We start from the raw sequence: 24,278 nt of genomic DNA on the forward strand, positions 1-24,278 counted from the left end.
ATGATGAAGGGGGGGGATGATGACAGGCGGTGATGATGAAGGGGGGATGATGATGACAGGCGGTGATGATGACGGGGGGGGGGATGATGAAGGGGGGATGATGACAGGCGGTGATGATGAAGGGGGGGATGATGACAGGCCGTGATGATGAAGGGGGGTGTGGGATGATGACAGGGTAATGATGACAGGCGGTGATGATGAAGGGGGGGGATGATGACAGGCGGTGATGATGAAGGGGGGGTGTGGGATGATGAAGGGGGGATGATGACAGGCGGTGATGATGAAGGGAGGATGATGACAGGCCGTGATGATGAAGGGGGGTGTGGGATGATGAAGGGGGGATGATGACAGGTGGTGATGATGAAGGGGGGATGATGACAGGCGGTGATGATGACAGGCGGTGATGATGAAGGGGGGGGGATGATGACAGGCGGTGATGATGAAGGGGGGATGATGATGACAGGCGGTGATGATGACGGGGGGGGGATGATGACGAGGGGATTATGACAGGCAGTGATGATGAAGGGGGGGTTGATGACAGGCGGTGATGATGACAGGCGGTGATGATGAAGGGGGGATGATGATGACAGGCGGTGATGATGACGGGGGGGTGTGGGATGATAACGGGGGGATGATGACAGGCAGTGATGATGAAGGGGGGGTTGATGACAGGCGGTGATGATGACAGGCGGTGATGATGAAGGGGGGATGATGACAGGCGGTGATGATGAAGGGGGGGAATGATGACAGGCAGTGATGATGAAGGGGGGGTGTGGGATGATGAAGGGGGGATGATGACAGGCGGTGATGATGAAGGGGGGGGGTGGGATGATGAAGGGGGGGATGATGACAGGTGGTGATGATGAAGGGGGGGATGATGACAGGCGGTGATGATGACGGGGGTGTTAATGACGGGGGTCTGGATGATGACAGGGGGGGGGGGGATGATGACATGGGGGATGATGTATTTCCCACCCTAGGCTTATAGTCAAGTCAATAACTTTTCCTGGGTTTTTGGGGTGAAATTTGGGGCCTCAGCTTATATTCCCCACAATATAACAAATCCTACACTATTCCCCTGTTATGACTCCTGGAAAAGTATGTATAAACTGACAACTGGATGTGACCTCTGCCCTTGTGTCCCTTCCTACTTCATGATACTATCAGTGCTCATTGGACAGGGTGACAGCATTTACACGGACACACACCCATCTGGCCACACCCATTTGTCAATGTATCCATGTACTTCCAGACAGGGCTGGTCCAAGGATTTTGCTGCCCTAGGCAAAAGCTAATATTGTCTCCCCCTTGACTCTGCCCTTTGACACCTTACTACTGGGGTGACACACTGTAACAAGCCCCCTCCTCATGTAATCACCTTACTTCTGGGGTGACACACTGTAACAAGCCCCCTCCTCATATAATTAGCTGACTACTGGGGTGACACACTGTAACAAGCCCCCTCCTCATATAATTAGCTGACTACTGGGGTGACACACTGTAACAAACCTCCTCCTCATGTAATTAGCTTACTACTGGGGTGACACACTGTAACAAACCTCCTCCTCGTGTAATTAGCTTATTACTAGGGTGACACACTGTAACAATCCCCCTCCTCATGTAATTAGCTTACTACTGGGATGGCACACTGTAACAAGCCCCCTCCTCATGTAATTAGCTTACTACTGGAGTGACACACTGTAACAAGCCCCCTCCTCATGTAATCTCCTTACTACTGGGGTGGCACACTGTAACAAACCTCCTCCTCATGTAATCTCCTTACTAATGGGGTGGCACACTGTAACAAACCTCCTCCTCATTTAATCTCCTTACTAATGGGGTGGCACACTGTAACAAGCCTCCCCTTCATGCTGCTGGCTGAGGGAGCGGTTCGGTTGCTGGTTGTCTAACTTCCTTGCGGTGGGCAGAGCGGCGCCCCCCATCAAGAGGGCGCTCTAAGCGGATGCCTATTTTGCCTCTAGGCAGAGCCGGCCCTGTTTCCAGGAGGAATAACGTAGGGAACACACAATGCAAATATGCTGCAGAATTGTTATTTCATGGGATTTTTTTTTTTACTAGCACGAACTTGTGGGGAGACAAGGAGGATCTGGGTAAGTAGGGATGCCAGGGTACAACAGGCAGGGGGCGCCATTCATGACACCCTCCACCCCTCAATGAAACAAGTCACCCAGGAACATCCAGTCACCCTGCACAAGTCTTCATTCAGCTATAATAATAGGATTTCCCAACCAGGGTGCCTCCATTTGTTGCAAAACTACAACTCCCAGCATGCCCGGACAGCCGAAGGCTGTCCGGGCATGCTGGAAGTTGTAGTTTTGCAGCAGCTGGAGGCACACTGGTTGGGAAACACTGTCGTATACTGCAAGATGCAGGTCCCATTGCACACCCAGCTGTTCCTCCCGGGCTCTGCTCTGTCACATATGTTTCCCTCTCCTCATGTGTGCACCTCGTTAACCCGTCCTTTCCCACTATCTGCCGTGCAGCCGCCGTGATTTGGGAGAGCTAAGAGCCCATCCTCCCCTGACCACGCCCCTCCTCGCTGCACACTCCCTCTAGCTCCGCCCCCTCTCCCTCCGCTTGCTACTTTCTCTCACACACGTGGTTTGAGCGGTTTACAGAGCACAGTGACGTCACGGACACGGCCCTCGCCGACGTCAGTAGGCGGGGACTGGAGGCGTGTCTTCCCGAGTTGTGTCGGCCCACTTTTGAATGTATTAGCATCTGATTAGCATGTGATTATCGCCAAGCAGAGGCTGCAGAGTGAAGCAGGTGCCGAACATGGCGAGTCAGCCCGGAGCCGCTCTCAGCCTCTTTCTCCTGATCAGCGGGCTCCGAGCCGGATTACTCCAGCAAGGTACCGGGGATCGAGAGAAAGGGGAGGAGGAGGAGGGAGCCAGGGGGGAGACACGAATGCCTGCACATCGGAGGACAATGGGAGAGCTGTGAGCGGCACTCCGAGCGCAGGCATCGGGAGGGAGACGGGTGCGGGGAGTGAGCCTGGAGCGGGAGAAGGAACAGATGGGGGAGCTGGAGAGAGGGATAACCTGACAGGAGAGAGGAGTGAGAGAGCCCGGAGGAGAGGGAGACAGCTACTAGAGAAGAGACTGCAGCTAGAGGAGAGACTGCAGCCTGGAGGAGAGGGAGACAGCTACTAGAGAAGAGACTGCAACTAGAGGAGAGACTGCAGCCTGGAGGAGAGGGAGACAGCTACTAGAGAAGAGACTGCAGCCTGGAGGAGAGGAAGACAGCTACTAGAGAAGAGACAGCAGCCTGGAGGAGAGGGAGACAGCTACTAGAGAAGAGACAGCAGCCTGGAGGAGAGGGAGACAGCTACTAGAGAAGAGACTGCAGCCTGGAGGAGAGGAAGACAGCTACTAGAGAAGAGACAGCAGCCTGGAGGAGAGGGAGACAGCTACTAGAGAATAGACTGCAACCCGGAGGAGAGGGAGACAGCTACTAGGGAAGAGACAGCAACCTGGAGGAGAGGGAGAGAGACAACTACTAGAGAAAAGACAGCAACCTAAAGGAGAGACAACTACTAAAGAGACAGCAACCTGGAGGAGAGAGACAACTACTAGAGAAGAGACAGCAACCTGGAGGAGAGAGACAACTACTAGAGAAGAGACAGCAACCTGGAGGAGAGAGACAACTACTAGAGAAGAGACAGCAACCTGGAGGAGAGAGACAACTACTAGAGAAGAGACAGCAACCTGGAGGAGAGAGACAACTACTAGAGAAGAGACAGCAACCTGGAGGAGAGAGACAACTACTAGAGAAGAGACAGCAACCTGGAGGAGAGAGACAACTACTAGAGAAGAGACAGCAACCTGGAGGAGAGAGACAACTACTAGAGAAGAGACAGCAACCTGGAGGAGAGAGACAACTACTAGAGAAGAGACAGCAACATGGAGGAGAGAGACAACTACTAGAGAAGAGACAGCAACATGGAGGAGAGAGACAACTACTAGAGAAGAGACAGCAACCTGGAGGAGAGAGACAACTACTAGAGAAGAGACAGCAACCTGGAGGAGAGGGAGAGAGACAACTACTAGAGAAGAGACAGCAACCTGGAGGAGAGGGAGAGAGACAACTACTAGAGAAGAGACAGCAACCTAGACAAGAGACAGCAACCTGGGGGAGAGGGAGACAACTACTAGAGAAAGAGGCAGCAGCCTGGAGAAAGAGAGACCTCAATCAGGAGGAGAGAGGGAACTACTAGAGAGAGAGGAATGCAGGAGATGGGAGAGAGAACTACTGGAGGAGGGACAGCAGCCTGGAGGAGAGAGAACTGTTATAGGGAGAGAGGAATGTGGGAGATGGGATATAGCTACTATAGAGAGAATTGTATGAGAGGTAGAGAACTTCTAGAGAGAGAATGAACTGCAGGAGAGAAATAAAGCAACCTGGAGGAGAAAAGAAAGGGAGGGGGAGAGAACAGCAACCTGGAAGAGGGAGAGAACTGAGAGAGAGACAGCAACCCATGAGAGAGAGAGAACTACTTGATGGAGAGAGAGGACACCATGCAAGAGACAGGGGGATGTAGAGAGTCTTAGCAACATGATGGAGAGAGTCAGGAACCTGGAAGAGAGACAGAACACCCTACAAGAGAGAGGACTGCAACCTGGAGGACAGGGAGATGGAGAGAGGATGTGAGGGAGACAGCAGCCTGGTGGATAGAGAGGACACTCTATGAGATAGAGGGCTAGAGACAGCCTCAGCAACCTAGAGAGGGGGCTTTGGTGAGTACCCTACAAGGCAGAGAGGGATGAAGGAAAAGTCATTACATAGGGAGGGGATGGAGATGGGGCAGAAATGGAGGGGGGAGAGGGACATTCTGGAGAGGGACAAGAACTATGGGGTAATAGAAAGAAGGCAAGTGGTGACATGAGAGGCATTAATGTGCCATAGTGTTGGGGGGGGGGTATAGGTAGTCTTAGTACTGGAACAAAAATAGAGAATGGCTTAGTAAGAGAGTATGAGGAAAGAATGGCAAAAGGAAGAGTATGGCATAGGAAAAAGGGTGTGTGGGGGAGGAGAGAGGCAAAATGTAAACATGGTTTTGGGTAGAGGGGCACCTGTTAACCTAGCAGAAGGATCTATATGGGCACCTGTTTACCTAGCAGAAGGATCTGTAGGGGCACCTGTTAACCTAGCAGAAGGATCTGTAGGGGCACCTGTTTACCTAGCAGGAGGATCTATGATACTGGGTGTAGAGGGGCACCTGTTAACCTAGCAGAGGGGCAACAGGATGGCACAATATTGGAGAATATAGCACTTGGGGGATATGTGGTGGTGTACAGGAGAAGAGACTTTGGGTGCCCAGTTGTAATGTGGAGGGGGCAGAGCATTGGGTACAACCCGGGGTTCCTAGTTGTAGATGGATGATGGGTGGAGAAGGTCAGGGCTATAAATGGAAAGTGTGGGAGAAAGGTGCTACAAACGGAGGAGACTACTGTGTACAGGGGAGGGAATATTCTGGGATGTTACTATGGTGGATGTGAGAATTGTGGAGCATTGGGTACAATTGGGGATGAGAGAAAAAGGGAAGTAAGAGGGAAATGGAGGATGGGAGGAGGATAGACAGAGGAGAGAGATTTCACATGAAAGAGAGATGGAAGAAGGATCAGGGAGATGAGAGGAAAAGAAGATGAAAGGAGAAGAACAAAAGAGAATGGGGGAGAGAGAAGGGAGGGAAAGCGGGAACAGAAGGGAGAGAAGGATGGGGGGGCAGAAGGGGCAGAGTAAAAAGCTGAGAGCTGGGCATCGGTGCAGGGGAAGGGAATGTGATGCCCACAATGTTTAACCCTGTCTTCTAAGCATTCACTTGTTGCATGTCAGTAGTAGATGTGTAGGACGTGGTAGACCATTTTTTCTTCGGCTATGGATCACTGGGGGGGGGGGGGGGTAGTTTGGGGTTTTACTAGTCGGCAGATGTCATGAAAACATTGGTTTAATGTACATTGGAGACCCTGATTCCTTGTATGGCTTTATTGGTGTGCATAGATTTTAGGTGTTCTACAAGCGTGTAGTGATGGTGAGAGGGATAAATCACTGCGTAGTACCATGTAGAACGCATGAATGTGCTCAGCCCCTCATGGGGGGGGGGGGGGGGGGGGACATATACATATACATTTTATAAGCATCCTGTACAATATTTCCATGAATTTAAGGTGTTATTTGGGCTGGACTTGTAGCCTGTGTCCCAGCACCATTGTGGTGTGTTCCGGGTGTCACATTCGCACCAGTACCAGTCTGCAGGGGGGAAAGCTCTATATTTACTTTTCAGGTTTAAGTGTGATTGATTTCCAACTGTTGCTTGAACCCCCCCCCCCCCTTTCCTTTAGTCTCTGGGGGCACTCAGGGTAAATGGGGAGGACTGCATCAGCAGGGGGCTGCTTTTTTTGGATGGGGGAGGGTAATGTATGTGCAGAATTAAATCCCAGTATTGTTCATTGGGAATCTTTTCATTCCAGTATGTGGGTTGTTTTGCTAGTGTATCTGTGCCTTTCTGAGATAACCCCCCCCCCCCCCCCTGCTGTTCATTCCAGTTGTGTTCCGCAGTCTGACTCCCTCTTTTTCGATCCTGATGCCTGTGTAATGTGTATGTAAAAGTGTCTGCAGAGCGGCTCCCTCCAGCTGCTCTCCATGTCCCTCTGGTCAGATATCCAGCTTGGCTTTGCCTCTTATCCGGTGTAGCTTTACATGGATGGGGTAGCCCTTCATGTGTTGCATGGCTTGTAGGGGATGCATCATGAAGATGGGCTCAGGTTGGCCTGCCTTGTTGGGTTTTGTGGCTTTTTACTATTCTCATGCCTCCTCATTTGGGTTGTTCGTGATTCTTCAGAGATTGACGCTGCAACTGTTCTGGCACAGCTCCGAACCAAGAGGGCAGTGTTTGCATTTGGAGAACAAAACCAGAGCAAATACTTCTCTGGAGCTCCATGTCCATCACACAGCTGCACTCCCTGCAAAGCCTTTGCCCACCCTTTAGCCATTACTGAAATATCCTCCATCCAATCTCTCTCCGCCCATCATGCAGTAATATTCTCCCGTCTTGTGCTCTTGGACCATCTGATAGAGAAAATATTGCTGGCGTGCTCACAGCGAAGCATGGAGACGTAGCCTTAGAACCTGGAATGAGGAGTAGAATTGTGTGCACCCCCTAAATGTGTGTGTGCACCCCCTAAATGACTACACAACCAGCAGTGATTTGAGGTGTTGTGTATACAAGTGTCATAGGTAAAGTGTGGTGTTATATCTTTACAGTAGATCAGTGGTTCCACACCAGGGCGCCTCCAGCTGTTGCAAAACTACAACTCCCAGCATGCCCAGACAGCCGAAGGCTGTCTGGGCATGCTGGGAGCTGTAGTTTTGCAACAGCTGGAGGCACCCTGGCGCAGAACCACTGATCTACTGTAAAGATATAACACCACACTTTACCTATGACACAGCCGAAGGCTGTCTGGGCATGCTGGGAGTTGTAGTTTTGCAACAGCTGGAGGCACCCTGGTTGGGAAACGCTGCACTAGATATATCCTCATACAGCACTACATGTCTCAACGGTCATTGGTTGGTATTGACCTTTTCAGCTCGACATAAGCATAGTTACAGTGTTCCTCTTTCTTCTTAACAAAAACCTCCCCCCCCCCCCCCCCCATTTACGGCTATCAGGACCACTAAGTATGCAAAGTTTTGGGAGCCACCATGATTCTAACCATTCTTCCTAAAGGGGTACTCTGGCGGAAAACATTTATTTATTTATTTTAAATCAGTTGTTGGCAGAAAGTTAAACAGATTTGTAAATTACTTCAATTTAAAATCTTAATCCTTCCAGTACTTCTCAGCTGCTGTATACTACAGAGGAAGTTGTTTTCTTTTTGAATTTTTCTGTCTGACCACAGTTCTCTCTGCTGACACCTCTGTCCATGTTAGGAACTGTCCAGGGCAGGAGAGGTTTGCTATGGGGATTTGCTTCTACTCTTGACAGATCCTAAAATGGACATAGGTGCCAGCAGAGAGCACTGTGGTCAGACAGAAAAGATATTCAAAAGGAAAAGAACTCTCTCTCTCTCTCTCTCTCTCTCTCTCTCTCTCTCTCTCTCTCTCTCTCTTCCGTTTTTTTGACGGCAGAAAAAACGGCACATGCAGTATTTTTTTCTTCTGCTGAAAAAATGCAAGCAAAAATAGTAAATTTAACATTGAAGTCTATGGAAAACGGATGCACCTTATAAAGGGGTGCTACCGTGCTGACAACTTATCCCCTACCTAAAGGATATGGGATAAGTTGCCTGATCGTGGGGGGACCCCCGCAATCTCGCATGCAGCACCCCGCTCTCATCAGGTCCCGGAATGAACATCCACTCCAGGTCTGATGATGGGGCCGGTGATCGTGATGTCACAGCTCCGCCCTTGTGTGACGGCATGCTCCGCCCCCTCAACGTAAGTCTATGGCAGGGGGCGAGACAGCTGTGTCGCCCCCTGCCGTAGATTTACGTTGAGGGGGCGGAGCATGACGTCACATGGAGGCGGAGCTGTGACGTCACAATACTCCGGCCCCGTGATGTTCGCTCCGGGGCCTGATGAGAGCGGGGTGCTGCGTGCGAGATCGCGAGGGTCCCCCCGCGATCAGGCAACTTATCCCCTATCCTTTAGATAGGGGATCAGTTGTCAGCACGGTAGTACCCCTTTAATGTCATCCGTTTGCATCCGTTTTTTTTCAATCCGTTCATTGATCCGTTTTTACTTCTGAGCATGCTCAGAACAAAAAAAAAAGTTTTTGTTTATTAACTGATCCAAACGGAGAAGTCCGTTTTTATTTTTGACAGGAGAAGAACGGGACGGGTCTAGACGGCCGTGTGAACGCAGCCTTAGCTGTGGCTTCACCTATGGCTGGTGGAAACAGGAATTGTGAGCAACAAGTGGGAAGATGGCAAGTGCTGCTGTCACAGGGGACACAACCTGCAAGACTGTGAAGAGTGGCTACAATGTCTCTATTTGTCTAGCATAACAGTTACTTGTGGTGTTGCTGATATTTCTATTACTTGTATATATTTAGTTTTGCACTTGTACAAGGGGAGGGTAGTGTGTAAAAACCTTGTAGCCATCTTTATGGATTGGAAGGTCAACACCTTGATGATAGAGTACTGTAGCGTAAGATCGCAATGGATACTTATCTCATTTTCATGCTATTGGCGGCTTCAAAAGTAAACCCTACACAGAAGACTCCCTCTGACTCCGATTTGCATGACTTTTATAATAAAGGTAATTATAGAATAATATCTCTAATAGCTTCCCTTCATTACGGAAACAGAAACGAGGCGATTTATGGCCAAATTAACCCTATAATCTCTATCCTTGGTGAGATATCTGTAAGAATTTTACAAATGTTCTTAAAAACAAGCGCAGATGCAGTGACATCATCATCTTCTATAGTCCCATTCATAACCATCAGAATTTCCAGTTTCCTGGGGTCAATCTTTTGTATGTTTGCGATTTAATTCACAACTGGGGGCCCAGGAAAAGTTGGGACACATAGGCTGCCTTGTTCTCGTGCAAATTTAATATCGGGGGCATTGTCTTCTTTTTTTTCATCAGAGTTTTACTTTTTCCTGAATATTGACCTTTATTATACTTTGTATCTTGCAGTAAGTTCAATATTTACTAATAAGATGGTAAACTATGTAAACAACATATACTATTGTTTGTACACAGAAATAGCCAAGACACCAGTTGTACCTGTAACTTTGAAGGTTTTCTATTCTGGTGAATAGAAGCTTCGTGATACTAATGGATCTCTAAAAAGGTCTCGTTGGCTTCTGGAATAGTCTAACTGGCTACCAATTTCCACTTGTATTTCGTTGGTTGCTCTTGCTAAATATGCTTTTATAACAAATTCAGGGAAGGTATCCAGTGCACCTAGAATTTGTCTGCTTGCACCCCGTTTTTTTGGAGGCTGTTTGTGGGTGTTATCTTTACACTAGATCAGTGTTTCCGCACCAGGATGCCTCCAGCTGTTGAAAAACTACAGCCTTTGGCTGTCTGGGCATGCTGGGAGGTGTAGCTTTTCAACAGCTGGAGGCACCCTGGTGCGGAAACACTGCACTAGATAGATCATCATACAGCACTACATGTCTCAGCGGTCATTGGCTGATATTGACGTTTTCAGCTCGACATAAGCATAGTTACAGTGTTCGTCTTTCTTCTTAACAACCCCCCCCCCCCCCCCCAAAAAAAAAAAAAATTTTTTTTTTTAAATTACGGCTATCAGGACCACTAGATGTGCAAAGTTGAGCAGTAGTAGGTTGTAGTTTTTCAACAGCTGGAGAGCCACTGTTTGGGTAACACAGTGACTAGAGATGAGCGAACTTACAGTAAATTTGATTTGTCAAGAACTTCTCGGCTCGGCAGTTGATGACTTATCCTGCATAAATTAGTTCAGCTTTCAGGTGCTCCCGTTGGCTGGAAAAGGTGGATACAGTGCTAGGAGAATCTTTCTTAGGACTGTATCCACCTTTTCCAGCCCAGAACTAATTTATGCAGGAAAAGTCATCAACTGCCGAGCCGAGAAGTTCGTGACTAATCGAATTTACTGTAAGTTCGCTCATCTCTAACAGTGACTGGTGTCCTGATAATTTTAGTGGGACTTGAGCAAAAAGGTAGTACAAGCCTGGATATACTCATCATGGACGCATGATCAGAAGAATAGAGTAAAGCAAAATGTTTTCCTGATCCTTAGGGTCTATTCAGGCTTCCGGAATTCCGCCTCAAATTAAAGCCCATAGACTTCTATGGGATTCCGCACTCCCATTCAAGGAGCAGTTCCGCAAGCGGAAATTCAGAAGTGTGAGTGCGGAATCCCATAGAAGTCTGTGGGCTTTAATTTGAGGCGGAGTTCCGGAAGCGGAAATTCTGCCGTGTGAATAGACCCTTAGTCTGGGTTCACACTGTGGAATTTCTGGGCAGAATTTCTACTAGGACCGCATGGACTGCATTGCCATCCCCATAGATGTCAATGCATTTCTGAGCAGATCTCACGAAAGATCCACCTAGAAATGCATTGCCGTCTATGGGGATAGCAATGCAGTCCGTGCGGTCTTAGTGCCGCCGGATAAATCTACGTCAGAAATTCTGCCCAGAGATTGCGTAGTGTGAACCCAGCCGTATACTAGCTGTCCCACACACAAAACAATTTTTGAAAGAATCTTACGACAAGTGAATATCCCAATGAACTATCATTGACTATTGCTCTACCAAAGGGGGTACTGAGTGGTGTACGGAAAGTTATCTCCATTCTCTAAATGGATGCAAAGGAGACCTCCTCCAGAGGGAAGAATAGGATCTCATAAACACGCAGGGAAAAGTTACAATATACATAAAGCTTGATGGCTAAATAAAATTAAAACACGATTATTTTGGTGCTGATGAGGTAATGTCAACATTTGTCATTTAGGGTCAAAGACAATTGTTGCTTTAACTAATAAAGGGATTGGAAGAAGGTTGAAAACTGAGATTAATGTGTGATGATGAGGGTGATAATCCAATATTGTCAGACATGTCATATGAATAGGGAATGATCAGTTTGCTACAGCAAAATTCACTCCTCAACTCCATACTTATAGAATCAAAGAAATCTGTACATTGCACTCCCTTTCTCCCATCTGGACTATACCTTCATAGGGTGGGCTATACCTTCATAGGGTGGGCTATACCTTCATAGGGTGGGCTATACCTTCATAGGGTGGGCTACACCTTCATAGGGTGGGCTACACCTTCATAGGGTGGGCTACACCTTCATAGGGCTCGTCCACACTACGGACCTTCAGCCAGCAGAATTCTACTTGCAGCAGGTACTGTTGTATACTTTCGCAGTAGGACCGCAAAATGCGCCAGACGTGTACCGAGTCTATACACAGCAATGCAATCTGACAAAATTGAACCCAAAAAAGGAACGTTTATTCTTAAGACTAACTTACTTTCCGGCAGCGGAATTCCAGTGCATCGATTTAGCAGTCTGTACAGAGCAGCAGAATCCCATTAAAAACAATAGGACTTTGCAAGTAGAATTCTGCCAGTGAAATTGTCTGCAATGTGGACGAGTCACCATCAGCACCGCCAAAATCATTGGTGGTAGGACCGCACGGACATGTGCCATCACATAGATAGCAATGCAATCTGGTGCAATTCTTCCAAAACAATAAACAGGTTCATTTTTTGGGCGGACTGTGGAGATTCTGCAGTGTGCACAGAGCAGCAGAACCCCGTTCAAAACAATGGGACTCTGCTGCGAGCGGAATCCTGCCAGTGGAATGTTCAGTGTGATTGAGCCCTAAGGCTAGGTTTACACTGTGGAATTTCTGGGCAGAATTTCTGCCGGAGATCAAGCTTGCGGCACTAGGATCGTGCGGACTACATTTCCATCCCCATAGATGGCAATGCATTTCTGAGCAGATCTTCCAAAAGATCCACCCAGAAATGCATTGCAGTCTATGGGGGCAGTAGTGCAGTCAGCTCGGTCCTAGCACCGTAGGCTCGATCTCCGGCAGAAATTCTGCACAGAAATTCTGCAGTGTGAACCTAGCCTTAGGGTTTATTCACACAGCAGAATTTCCGCTTGCGGAATTCTGCCTCAAATTAAAGCTAATAGACTTCTATGGGATTCCGCATTCCCATTCACACTATAGGCTTTCATTTGAGGCAGAATTCCCAAGCGAAATTCTTCTGTGTGGATAGACCATAAGTCTGGAACCGGTCTGGATCTTATATATTCTTGTAGTCAGCAACATATAGCCCCTCATTTCCCTTACAGCGGCTTCTGCATTAGGGCTGTAGTAGTAAAAAGGCGACTATAGCCACTCTGCAGTGATTTTCTGTCCTGACCCATAAGGAAGGGGGGGGGGCACTTTATGACCTTTATATATACTTCTGCAGCTTCATATTGATCAGCTGTTCTTCATGTCTCTTTACCTGATAGCGCGGGACTCCATATGTCGTACCTATGGCCATATTGAAACTTGTGCAAATATTGACCCATCTTGCATATGTCTACATTCTAGTAGATTTCTGCTCTGAAGCCAGCAGAACAGTGACAGTGAGCTATGATCTCTCATCCATGCTGTAGCACAGAAGCGATAAATGCTAAATAACTTAGTGTATTTCAAAGCAAAGTAACATTGGGGCAGATTGCCTGCCAAAAACTGTAATATTATGAAAACTGGACATATATTTTCAGTGTTTCCCAACCAGCGTGCCTCCAGCTGTTGCAAAACTACCACTCCTTGCATGTCTGGACAGCCTTTGGCGGTCTGGGCATGCTGGGAGTTGTAGTTTTACAACCGCTGGAGGCACCCTGGTTGGGAAACACTAACTTAACGTAAAGGTTTGTACATTGCTACACATTCCTCTTATCCTAACCCACTATATAACATTGTTTAAAAAAATCCTCACCAATTCTGCACAAAATCCACACAAACAGAATTGGGGCGGATGAGCGGAAATTCTGCCCTGTGAATAGACCCCAAGTGTATGTTTGAATGGGATTCTGTTGCACTGTGCACTAGGGCTGGGCGGTATACCGGTTCATACCGAATACCAAAATTTTTGGGCGGCACAATATGATTTTTTCCCATACCACAATACCGGTTTGGCCCCTCCCCCCTTGGGAATGAATTTATCAGCCCAGCGCAGCGCTGTCCCCACATCGGGAGCTAATCATATGTGACCCGCCAGCACTGTTCTACTCCCCCCACCAAATCATGTGACCCGCGAGCGCTCTTCTGCTCTTCCCCCCCCCCAACCAAATAATGTTACCCGCCAGCGCTGTTCTGCTCCCCCCCAAATCGTGTTACCCACCAGTGCTGTTCTGCTCCCCCACCAAATCATGTGACCCGCCAGCGCTGTTCTGCTCCCCCCAAATCATGTTACCCGCCAGTGCTGTTCTGCTCCCCCCCCCAAATCATGTTACCCGCCAGTGCTGTTCTGCTCCCCCCCCCAAATCATGTTACCCGCCAGTGCTGTTCTGCTCCCCCCCCCCAAATCATGTTACCCGCCAGTGCTGTTCTGCTCCCCCACCAAATCATGTGACTCGCCAGCGCTGTTCTGCTCCCCCCACCAAATCATGTTACCCGCCAGTGCTGTTCTGCTCCCCCCCCCAAATCATGTGACCCACCAGTGCTGTTCTGCTCCCCCAGCAAATCATGTGACTCGCCAGCGCTGTTCTGCTCCCCCCACCAAATCATGTGACCCGCCAGCGCTGTTCTGCTTCCCCCCCAATTAATTATCAGCCCAGCGGGGTACTACTCACACATGTCACCCGCAAACACTGCCCTCCTCTTTGTTGGGGGCCGCCTGCGCTGGAACTCTATACTGTACGCCAGTGGTCTCCAACCTGCGGACCCCCAGATGTTGCAAAACTACAACTCCCAGCATGCCCGGACAGCCAACGGCTGTCCGGGCATGCTGGGAGTTGTAGTTTTGCAACAGCTGGAGGTCCGCAGGTTTGAGACCACTGCTGTACGCTGTATTCCTATGCCCGGGCTTCAAAAGATAAAGAAAATTTTAACTTGCCTACGTCGGCCTCACGCTGGGGACTGGAACGTCGGACAGCCGTTCAGCCTATCACCGGCCGGAGCGATGTCCCGCCCCGGCCAGTGATAGGCTGAGCCCACTGTCATGTAAGAAGCCTGAAAGAAATACCGTTATATACCGTGGAACCGCCATATTTTACAAAAATACCATGATACACATATTTGGTCACGGTGGAATTTCCACAGCAGATGATTCTGTTGTAGAAATCCTGATTCCGGCGTCCACAAAAGAGAATAGACTTGACTATATATTCCTGACTTTTTATTTTTTTTATTTTTTTTAAGCTTTCGCTCGGAAATGCATTGCCGTCTATGGACTTTCTAATGCGCAGAATGTTTTCCGGGCGGACACTACCGTGTGAACATACCGTAAAACTGAGGATGTGGCTTGACAAAGACTTATTATTCTTTTTAGACATTTTTCTTTCTTTTCTTTTTTTTTGCATCAGCCAAAACCATATTCAAGATTATGCAGGAAAAAAACACAAAGACAAAGAGAACTTTGTCTATGTGCCGAGTGGCTTGCGGCAAATTCGTCATGCCATGGTCTGTATCCATGTCCATGGTTTTTTATTTATTTATTTTTTAAACCTTAAAGGTACATGACTGTAAATTGTACAGCAACCAGAAGTCGGCATGGTCCGCAGTCACAGAATAGTGGGCCCTCGGGTGTGCGCTCGGGAATGAAGAGCGCTTTACGCCGTGGCTGGAGATACATATAGGTAGTGCGGTAATAACAGTCACCTTCTAAAGCTGTAGTAAAACTTTTTATTGCCCAATGTGTTTGAAGTCCCATTGATGACTTCCTCAGGCAAAGCCTGTGTTCAGGTGGTTATTATTTCTCACTGTTTTATCATGTCCCACAGAGGAGCACTTTTTCGCGCTTCATAGTCGAAATCTCCAAACATTCCATTCTGGCTCAGTGTGTCGGCACAGACCTCGCGCTGTTGAATTTCAGTCTGTAGTCTTTACAGCAGACACTACAAGTAATCTGATGTAGGAACTGCTTCCTGTCCTAATGGCAGCAGACAGATCTTTAAGAGTTTACCTGTACTTTCAAAAGATTTTTAAAAACCTGCACGGTTTCATTAGATTAACCCTTCATAGTGATGACAAGGTCATTTTAGCGTTCTCCCTGCCTCTGGTTTACAGCTATTATTTCTTCATCTCAGTGGACAGGACCAGAGCAGCAGTACTCATATAGGTACTTCCTTTCTCGCAGCTGGCCAATCACAGCACAGCACCTACTCTTCTCTGCTATACCATGACATAGTGATGTAAGTAAGTGGGTAAAAGTTACTGAACAGGCTGGCACTGTTCTTAAAGGGGTACTCCCACCCTAGACATCTTATCCCCTATCCAAAGGATAGGGGATAAGATGTCTGACCGAGGGGGTCCCGTCGCTGGGGACCCCCGCAATGTTGCATGCGGCACCCACCTGCATGCGGCACCCACACGGGGACAGAAGTCTGTGACATCAGGACTCCGCCCCCGTGTGACTTCACGCCCCGTCCCCTCAATGCAAGTCTATGGGAGGGGGCGTGATGGCCATCACGCCCCCTCCCATAGACTTGCATTGAGGGGACAGGGCGTGACGTCACACGGGGGTGGATTCCTGACGTCACAGACTTCCGTTCCCTAGTTGCGACTGAGACCCTCCAGCGCTTCCACACAATAAACAGGTGGGTGCTGCATGCAACATTGTGGGGGTCCCCAGCGACGGGACCCCCGCGGTCAGACATGTTATCCCCTATTCTTTGGAGAGGGGATAAGATTTCTAGGGTGGGAGTATCCCTTTAAGGAGGATAAACATGATTTACATTACATTTGCACTACTATAGTAGACATGTGGAGGTAGAAGGGGTTATAGATTCACTAGGTTTGTAAAAAAAAAAAAAGGATGATGGCAAGCCTGCACACTAAAGGGAGAGGGGTAGATTACATCAGGAGGCAGCACTGTGTACATGCAGCTGTAGAAACACTGGTATTTGCGCAAGCCACAGCCCCAAAGTTTATTTTTGGTCAAAAATTAGAGGAAAGCCCTGATTTTATTTTTCAGGCACACACATTGTAAGTACACAGCCCAGACTTTTTCCCCTCTCTCTGGCACATAGCAATAGCTAAGCCCCGCCCCCACTTCCTGTGTCCCTCTCCTGGTCGCTCTGTTACTAGAGACGGGCTCAGACAGGCTTTTTTATCCATTTTATATAATAGTTTATCAGGACTAGATTATTGCTAAACAAATGAGCAAATTCAGGCCAGAGCAACGTGGCAATGGAGGCTTGTGGACTGGCACATCCACCAGTGCCTGGCATATAGTAATCAGACTGAACCTTTCATCTCTGACTCATAAATCCTATTAATCTCAGTGTCCATACACAGATATCTAGCAGCGGGGTTCCTACTTTTTCATTATTTAGTTTCAAACTGTAAAAACTGGGATGTTATTATTGAATTTGTTTGCAGTTTCCATAAATAATGGCCCAATGTGGAAGCAGCTGGTCACAATATGAGAGGATTAATGTCCATGAGATGCCCATGTAGACATCAGTTTATGTTTTTGTTGGATCCTTAGTGTTACTACTTTTAAGCTATTGATTATGAACATCACTCATGTTTACAGTACTGTGTAAAAGATTTAGGCAGGCGTGGGTTATCCAGGAAAAGAAATCGGAGCTAATATCTTTTTTCTAATCCTGGACAATTCCTTTAGAATGCAAAGTAAATCAACAGAGAGAAATGTAAGAGTAATATAATTAAATCAGTATTTTGTGTGACCGTTCTCTAGCTTCAAAATAGCATCAGCTCTTCATAGGTATAATTGCTCATCCCTTTGGAAGGAACTCAGCAGGGAGGTTGTCCCTGCCATGTTGGAGAAATAGCCACAGATCTTTTATGGATAGAGGCTCAAATCCCTGATGATGTTGAGATCACGGCACGGTGTGGTCCACATCATCACTTCCAGGACTCTTTATTCTTCTTTAGGCCTTGTTCATATCTATGTCGCACACACTGTGTTTTTTTTTTTCTGCACTTAATTGTCATCCGCCATAATTTGAAGGGACTCAACGAATGGGGCTCAACACTGATGTGAACCCGGCCTTAGGGTATGTTCACACTACAGTGTGTGAACAGAATCTCCGCTCGCTGAATTCAGCGAGCGGAGATTAAGCCTGGCAGCCGGCGGCGGTGGTAGGACCGCGCGGCACTGAACCGTCACCATTGACGGCTATGCAGTGCTCGCGGACTTCCGCGCAAAGAATGAACATGTTCATTCTCTGTGCGGAATAATTTCAGCGAATTGTCCACCGCTGAAATTCCGCAGTGTGAACGGGTCTCGCGGAGTCCCATTCACACTGTTAAGTTCACACAGCGGAATTCCGCAGGGAATTCCGTAGTGTGAACATGCCCATGCCCTTACTCTGAAGTTAGATCTTAATAACATTGGCTGCATGTTTGGGGATCGCTGTCCTGCTGCAGAGGAAAATTTTGGAACCATTGAGACGCCTCGCTGATGTCTTATTATTCAACAGTTTCCACACCTGCCTTAAAGGGGTACTCTGCCCCTAGACATCTTATCCCCTATCCAATGGATGGGGGATAAGATGTCTTATCATGGGGGTCCAGCTGCTGGGGACCCCCGCAATCTCCCTGCTGCATCCAGAGTTAGTTTAGAGCATCGGGTGCAGCGCCAGAGGCTCGTGACGTCGCGGCGATGCCCCCTCAATGCAAGTCCATGGGAAGGGTGTGACGGCCGGATGTCTGGGGTGCCACAGCTGAGATCGCAGGGATAAGATGTCTAGGGGTGGAGTACACCTTTAAACTTTTGCACAGTATTGTACATTATTTTACTTAGTAGTATGAACGTCTCTTTTCTAGTGTAGAAATCTAGTGGACCTAGGTTAAACCTGCAATACTGTGTTTACAACTGTGCTAAATAATGTAGCCATAGAAGGCCTTGATAATACAGCTGTAGTCTACCTTCCGTGTGGGAGATCTGAGCTCACAGAGGTGTTCTGGAAATTACTCCTGAAATATTGGCCCGGGGTGGGGCTCATGAGAACTCGATGTCTACATAAAAGCTGCAGGCATCTAATGACTGGGTTAGGCACAAAGCCTTTGAAATAAATAATGGTCCCCACCTTTTCTAAGGGACTGTAGATTCAGGCCAAACTTTCCACCTGAAGTTACTGTAGGCTTCACCTTCCTTTGAAGAAATAAGCAAGTGCTTCCTAAAGAGTTTACTGTATCTCCTTCAATCGGTTACAGTGTTATAAAACTCATCCTAGAATTTCAGGAAGAGTAATGTTGTTTGTCTCCTTCTATGGATGTCAGGTCTTTAGATCTTATGTGTCCAGCGATATTATTATGTGTCCAGCGATATTATGTGTCCAGCGATATTATGTGTCCATAGGGAAATACTATAGATTGCTGCAATGAAATCCATGCAAAATCATGTGAATTTTACTGTGTATTCATAGTTTGCAGAAATTCTCCAACAAGATATATAGTCGTGGATTCGATGCAGATTTTGGCTTCACCATTGTCTTCAAATCTGCAACAGTCTGCAACATGAAGTCACACTGCAGGTCAATTTTCCTGTGAACTTTACTCTTATCTTTTTGCTGTGAATGAGATTTCTTAAAGTGTACCTGTCGTCTACAAAAACGTTTTATATAATGTAGATAATGCCATTATAGTATATTTGTAATATACATTGGTTAAAAATTGTGTATATTTTTGGGGGTGAAAAAATGCTGTCCCTGCAGCTATTGTCTGTGTGTCTCTATGAGGAGTCCAAATACAGGAAGTGAGGGCAGGACAAGCAGGACTCTGTGCAGGCTCCTGGCTTGTCAATCATCCTTATGTATGAGCCGGGATCATGTTCTAGAGCCTCAGTGCACACTGTCCTGCCTTTTCTTAGTGCACAGAGCCCTGCTTGTCCACCATCACTTCCTGTATTTGGACTCCTCATAGAGACACACATGTAATAGCTGAAGGGACAAAAATATGCACATTTTTTAACCAATGTATATGACAAATATTCATATAATGGTATTATCTACATTATATAAAAAGTTTTTGTTGACGACAGGAACACTTTAAAATTCAGGTTGTGCTATTGGAATGTGCAGCCGATTATCTACACCCAGATTTGCGGGGGGAGAGGTGGGCGGGGGGGGGGGGGGGGGGGGGGGTGGGTGGTGAAGCATATATCCTATTGTGAACATCCACCAAAAAAGTTGCAAAGAAAGATATAGATATAAAATCTATTTTCATAGTTTTGAATCTAAAAGCTAGCAAACAAAGTTAGGAGCCAAGAGTGCCGCATATCACGCAAAGTGACGCAACATAATGTCATATGGTATCACCTGACGTGGCTCCATTTTTCTTCTTCATCTGCTTCTCCTTGAAGCAGTTTATTCTTGAAAGGTATGATGGTTGTTGGGGCAATATTTTTTAATACCATTTAAAATATTGCCCCAAAAGCCTTCATACCCGCTGACCGCCAGTGTCAAGAATAAGCTGTTTCAAGAAGAAGCACTGGTGTAGTATAATAGGGGTGATAGTATTAAAGGGGTTAATCAGGGATAGAGAAACAGAGCTAATTTCTTCTAAAACAGCACCACACCTTTCCTTAGGTTGTGTTTATTACAACTTGGCTCTATTGATTTCAATGGAACTAAGCTGCAATACCACACATGACCTGAGGGCAAGTGTGGTGCTGTTTTTGAAAGAAACTTGATTTGATATCCTTGGATAACCCCTTTAATAGTATGACTGACATTGTACAGATTGTTCCCTTAGCAGCTGCCTTTATGGTCAAAGAGGGAAAGCAAAGTCAGTATAGTAGAAGTTGTACTTGAGCGTAGAAAAAGGGCTGACGAAATCCTAAGCTCCATATCCACCTGGTGCCGGAGATTTGTTGATCCCTGATATACTCTAGTTCAGGATCTTATTTCTTGGTAGAATGGGGCGTTTAGAGGACCCGTCCTGTGCTGCATTACCCTGACGACCCTATGATGTGGATGGGTGCTAGTGTAATGCATCACGTGCCTTGTGGAGGCGCTGCAAGGAAACTAAACACTTTCTGGCAGGTTTCACTAAAGATTATAGCTGATAGTTGGGGGGTCCCAATTTTGTGATCAGTTTATTGTTGAGGGACATTCTGACAATCTGTAAATCCCTTTAGGAATCCATTGAGGAGTGCTGTTCTGGGCTCGGATCCTGCAGGCCCATTGAATCAGCATGTGTATAGAGCAGTGTTTCCCAACCAGGGTGCCTCCAGCTGTTGCAGTTGTAGTTTTGCAACAGCTCGAGGCACTCTGGTTGGGAAACACTGGGATACACTGGGAAACACTGGGATTTTTTTTTTTAAATCAACTGGTGCCAGAAAGTTAAACAGATTTGGAAATCACTTCTATTAAAAAATGTTAATCCTTCCAGTACTTTTTAGGGGCTGTATACTACAGAGGAAATAGTTTTCTTTTTGGATTTCTCTGATGTCACGACCACAGTGCTCTCTGCTGACCTCTGCTGTCCATTTTAGGAACTGTCCAGAGCAGCATATGTTTGTTATGGGGATTTTCTCCTGCTCTGGACAGTTCCAAAAATGGACAGAGATGTCAGCAGAGAGCACTGTGGTCATGACAGAGAAGAAATCAAAAAGGAAAAGCATTTCTTCTGTAGTTTATAACCCCTAAAAAGTACTAAAAGGTTTAAGATTTTTTAATAGAAGTAATTTACAAATCTGTTTAACTTTCTGGCACCAGTTGGTTTAAAAAATAAAAAAAAGTTTTCAACTGGAATACCCCTTTAAGTCTGGTTCCCTCGGTCTCTGCTCTTTCCTGTTATCCAGAAGACATCTTTTTATAAAGTGATAAATGGGCAGAGGATGGGCTTTACCGGGATAGTGACTGGTTTTTGCCAGTATTGTCTTTTGAACAACTTGACATCTCATTACAAATGGGTGACCTTCACCAAGTTCATCTGTTGCTGACGTGCTTAAAGGGGTACTCCCGTAGAAAACTTTTATTTTTTAATTTTTTAAATGAACTGGTGCCAGAAAGGTAAATAGACTAGTAAGTTACTTCTATTAAAAAATCTTTATCCTTCCAGTACTTATTAGCAGCTGTATGCAACAGAGGAAATTCTTAGATTTTTGAATTTTTTTTTTTTTGTCCACAGTGCTCTCTGCTGACACCTCTGTCCGTGTCAGGAACTGTCCAGAGCAGCATAGGTTTGCTATGATGATTTTCTCCTGCTCTGGACAGTTCCTGATACGGGCATCAGGTGTCAGCAGAGAGCACTGTGGACAAGACAAGGGGGGGAGGATGTGACGTGAAATGGGAGCATGTGAAATGGGGATGGGGGGGATGTAAAATGTAGGATGGTCATGACATGGCGGGAGGAGAAAGTGAAATTGGGGGATAGAAATTAAATGGGGGGGGTGGGGTGTAAAATGTGGGATGGACATGACATAGGGCATAGACGTGAAATGGAGGGAATGGGAAATTGAGGGATAGAAATGAAATAGGGAAATTGAATATGGAATTGGGGGACTGTACTATTTGTTTATTATGTAGCAATCGCAATATTTACTTCCATAATCGCAGTCGCAGATTTAACATTTTCCACAAATCGTACATCCCTACTGCAGATTTTTCCTTTTGAGCCCTATATGTTAGATCCTGGCATATGAGTGAGTAGTTTTCGTGAGGACTCCTCAGGTGCCTCTTACCTTGTACGCCGGCTATATCGCCAAGACTTCACGCTCCTCCGCGGCGGTCACTGACACGAGATCGCTGACCTCGCTGACCTAAGACATACTGTATCTGCCGCTACCACCCCCCGATACTGCACGGAACAAAGGGAATTGGATCCGTTTTGGGGTTTATATGGGAGGGAACAAAAGCGTCTTTGAGGGAACTTTTAGTTGACAAATAAGGGGGTTGTTGGAGGACGCGGGGGCCAGGAGCAGGAGTGCTGGAGCTGCCTTTTTCTGTCCTAACAATGCGCCTATTCATGGCTGGGTTGTACATGCACTAAGTGAATGAGGTCTTTGCTGACGGGTGGAGGAATTGTCCCCCCTTTTTCTAATGAATGATCCATCCTGCATGTAACAAGTGACATTTACTGAGTTTTTTTTTTTTTTTTTTTGTTAACCCCTTCCAGGTCGATGTCGGCGACCTTATCGTTGGATGGTAAGACTGGCTCGTTGCATAAGACTGTGTTTCCCAACCAAAGTGTCTACAGCTGTTGCAAAACTACAACTCCCAGCATGCCCGGACAGCCGAAGGCTGTCCGGGCATGCTGGAAGTTGTAGTTTTGCAACAGCTGGAGTCACTTTGGTTGGGGAAACTCAGGCTTAAAGGAGTATTCCGGTGGAATTTATTTATTTATTTTCTTATAAACTGGCTCCAGAAAGTTAAACAAATTTGCAAATTTCTGCAAATTTCCTCTGTTTAAAAATCTTAACCCTTCCAGTACCTATCAGCTGCTGTATAGTACAGAGGAAGTTGAGTTGTTAATTTTTTTTGTCTGACCACATTGCTCTCTGCTGATACCTCTGTCCAGAGGAGGAGCAGCAAATCCCCATAGTAAACCTCTTTTGCTCCGGACAGTTTCTGACATGGACAGAGATGTCAGCAGAGAGCAGTGTGGTCAGACAGACAACTAGACAACTCAACGTAACCTGGAGCATACAGCAGCGGATAAGTACTTTAAGGATTAACATTTTTCAATAGAAGTAATTTACAAATCTGTTTAACATTTTCGAGCCAATTGATATGATTTTTTTTTTTTTTTACTCCTTTAAGATGATGCTATGCGTTGCCCATTTATACTCTATCCCTTGACCTCTATACTCTATATACCCATTTGTATCCATACTTTGTTGTCTAGCTCTGTAATATTCATTTAGAAAGTTCATCCGCGGCATACAGGGATTTATGACCCTTCTCGAGATACATAGATGGCAGTAAAGTGGTATTTGCTATTTTTCTTCTTTTATTTATTTATTTATTTTCTCATGTGCTTCCCAAATGGAAAGGATTGAGAAGGAAGAGACGCGAGGAGCCGTGATGGCGAGGGAGGGAGTCTATGCAACGTTGCTTTAAATTGAGTATTTCATTTTTTATTTTTTTTTGAGCTCTGTCCTGATGATATTTCACGCCTCATTTGTCACTTCGAATTGCCAATAAAATGAACGCCATTCTTTTTGTAACATGCTAAATCAGGCAGTGCACAAATAAAAATAACCCTGCGTGCACCCAGGGGTTTGCCAAGCAGAGAGCCAGATCCGAAGTGGATTGCATCCCCGCTGTGGCCACACACACACACACACACACGTGTCAGAAGATTACATGGGACTGCAGGCGCCAGGGATTGGCGGTGTGCATCCTCTGGATGTGAGCACTGCAGCACGGTGCTGTGTGAGAAGCTGCGGGATGATGGCTGCTCCTCCGCATGTGTTCTCATTCTGCATTATTATTCCACTACCTTATATTGAAGTCAGTGGCAAAAACCGCAGCTAGGCTGGGCAGCAGTATTATTTATTTATTTATTTATTTATTTATTTTTGGGTCACTTTTCGAGTTGCCCCTAATAGGTTTTCATAAGCTCTTAGCATAGAAGTAGCATCTGTCTCTTTCTATGGGGATGACCGGATGGGCT

At 46.6% G+C, this 24,278-nt stretch overlaps 1 protein-coding gene across 5 annotated transcripts in view; it reads left to right on the top strand.

Annotated features, from left to right (window-relative positions):
* Positions 1 to 2,676: 2,676 nt before the first annotated feature.
* Positions 2,677 to 24,278, top strand: part of CADM1 (cell adhesion molecule 1) — a 279,815-nt gene continuing 258,213 nt past the window's right edge. For 3 of the 5 annotated variants that reach the window (XM_056543696.1, XM_056543697.1, XM_056543699.1), the window contains exon 1: positions 2,677 to 2,875. In XM_056543696.1, coding sequence (XP_056399671.1) covers positions 2,800 to 2,875 — 76 coding nt within the window. In that variant the 5' untranslated portion in view covers positions 2,677 to 2,799. The remainder of the gene's footprint in view (positions 2,876 to 24,278) is intronic. The other 2 variants (XM_056543698.1, XM_056543700.1) reach the window with 1 other exon arrangement.

This window comes from Hyla sarda, chromosome 10 (assembly GCF_029499605.1).
Source record: "Hyla sarda isolate aHylSar1 chromosome 10, aHylSar1.hap1, whole genome shotgun sequence".
Lineage (NCBI taxonomy): Eukaryota > Metazoa > Chordata > Amphibia > Anura > Hylidae > Hyla > Hyla sarda.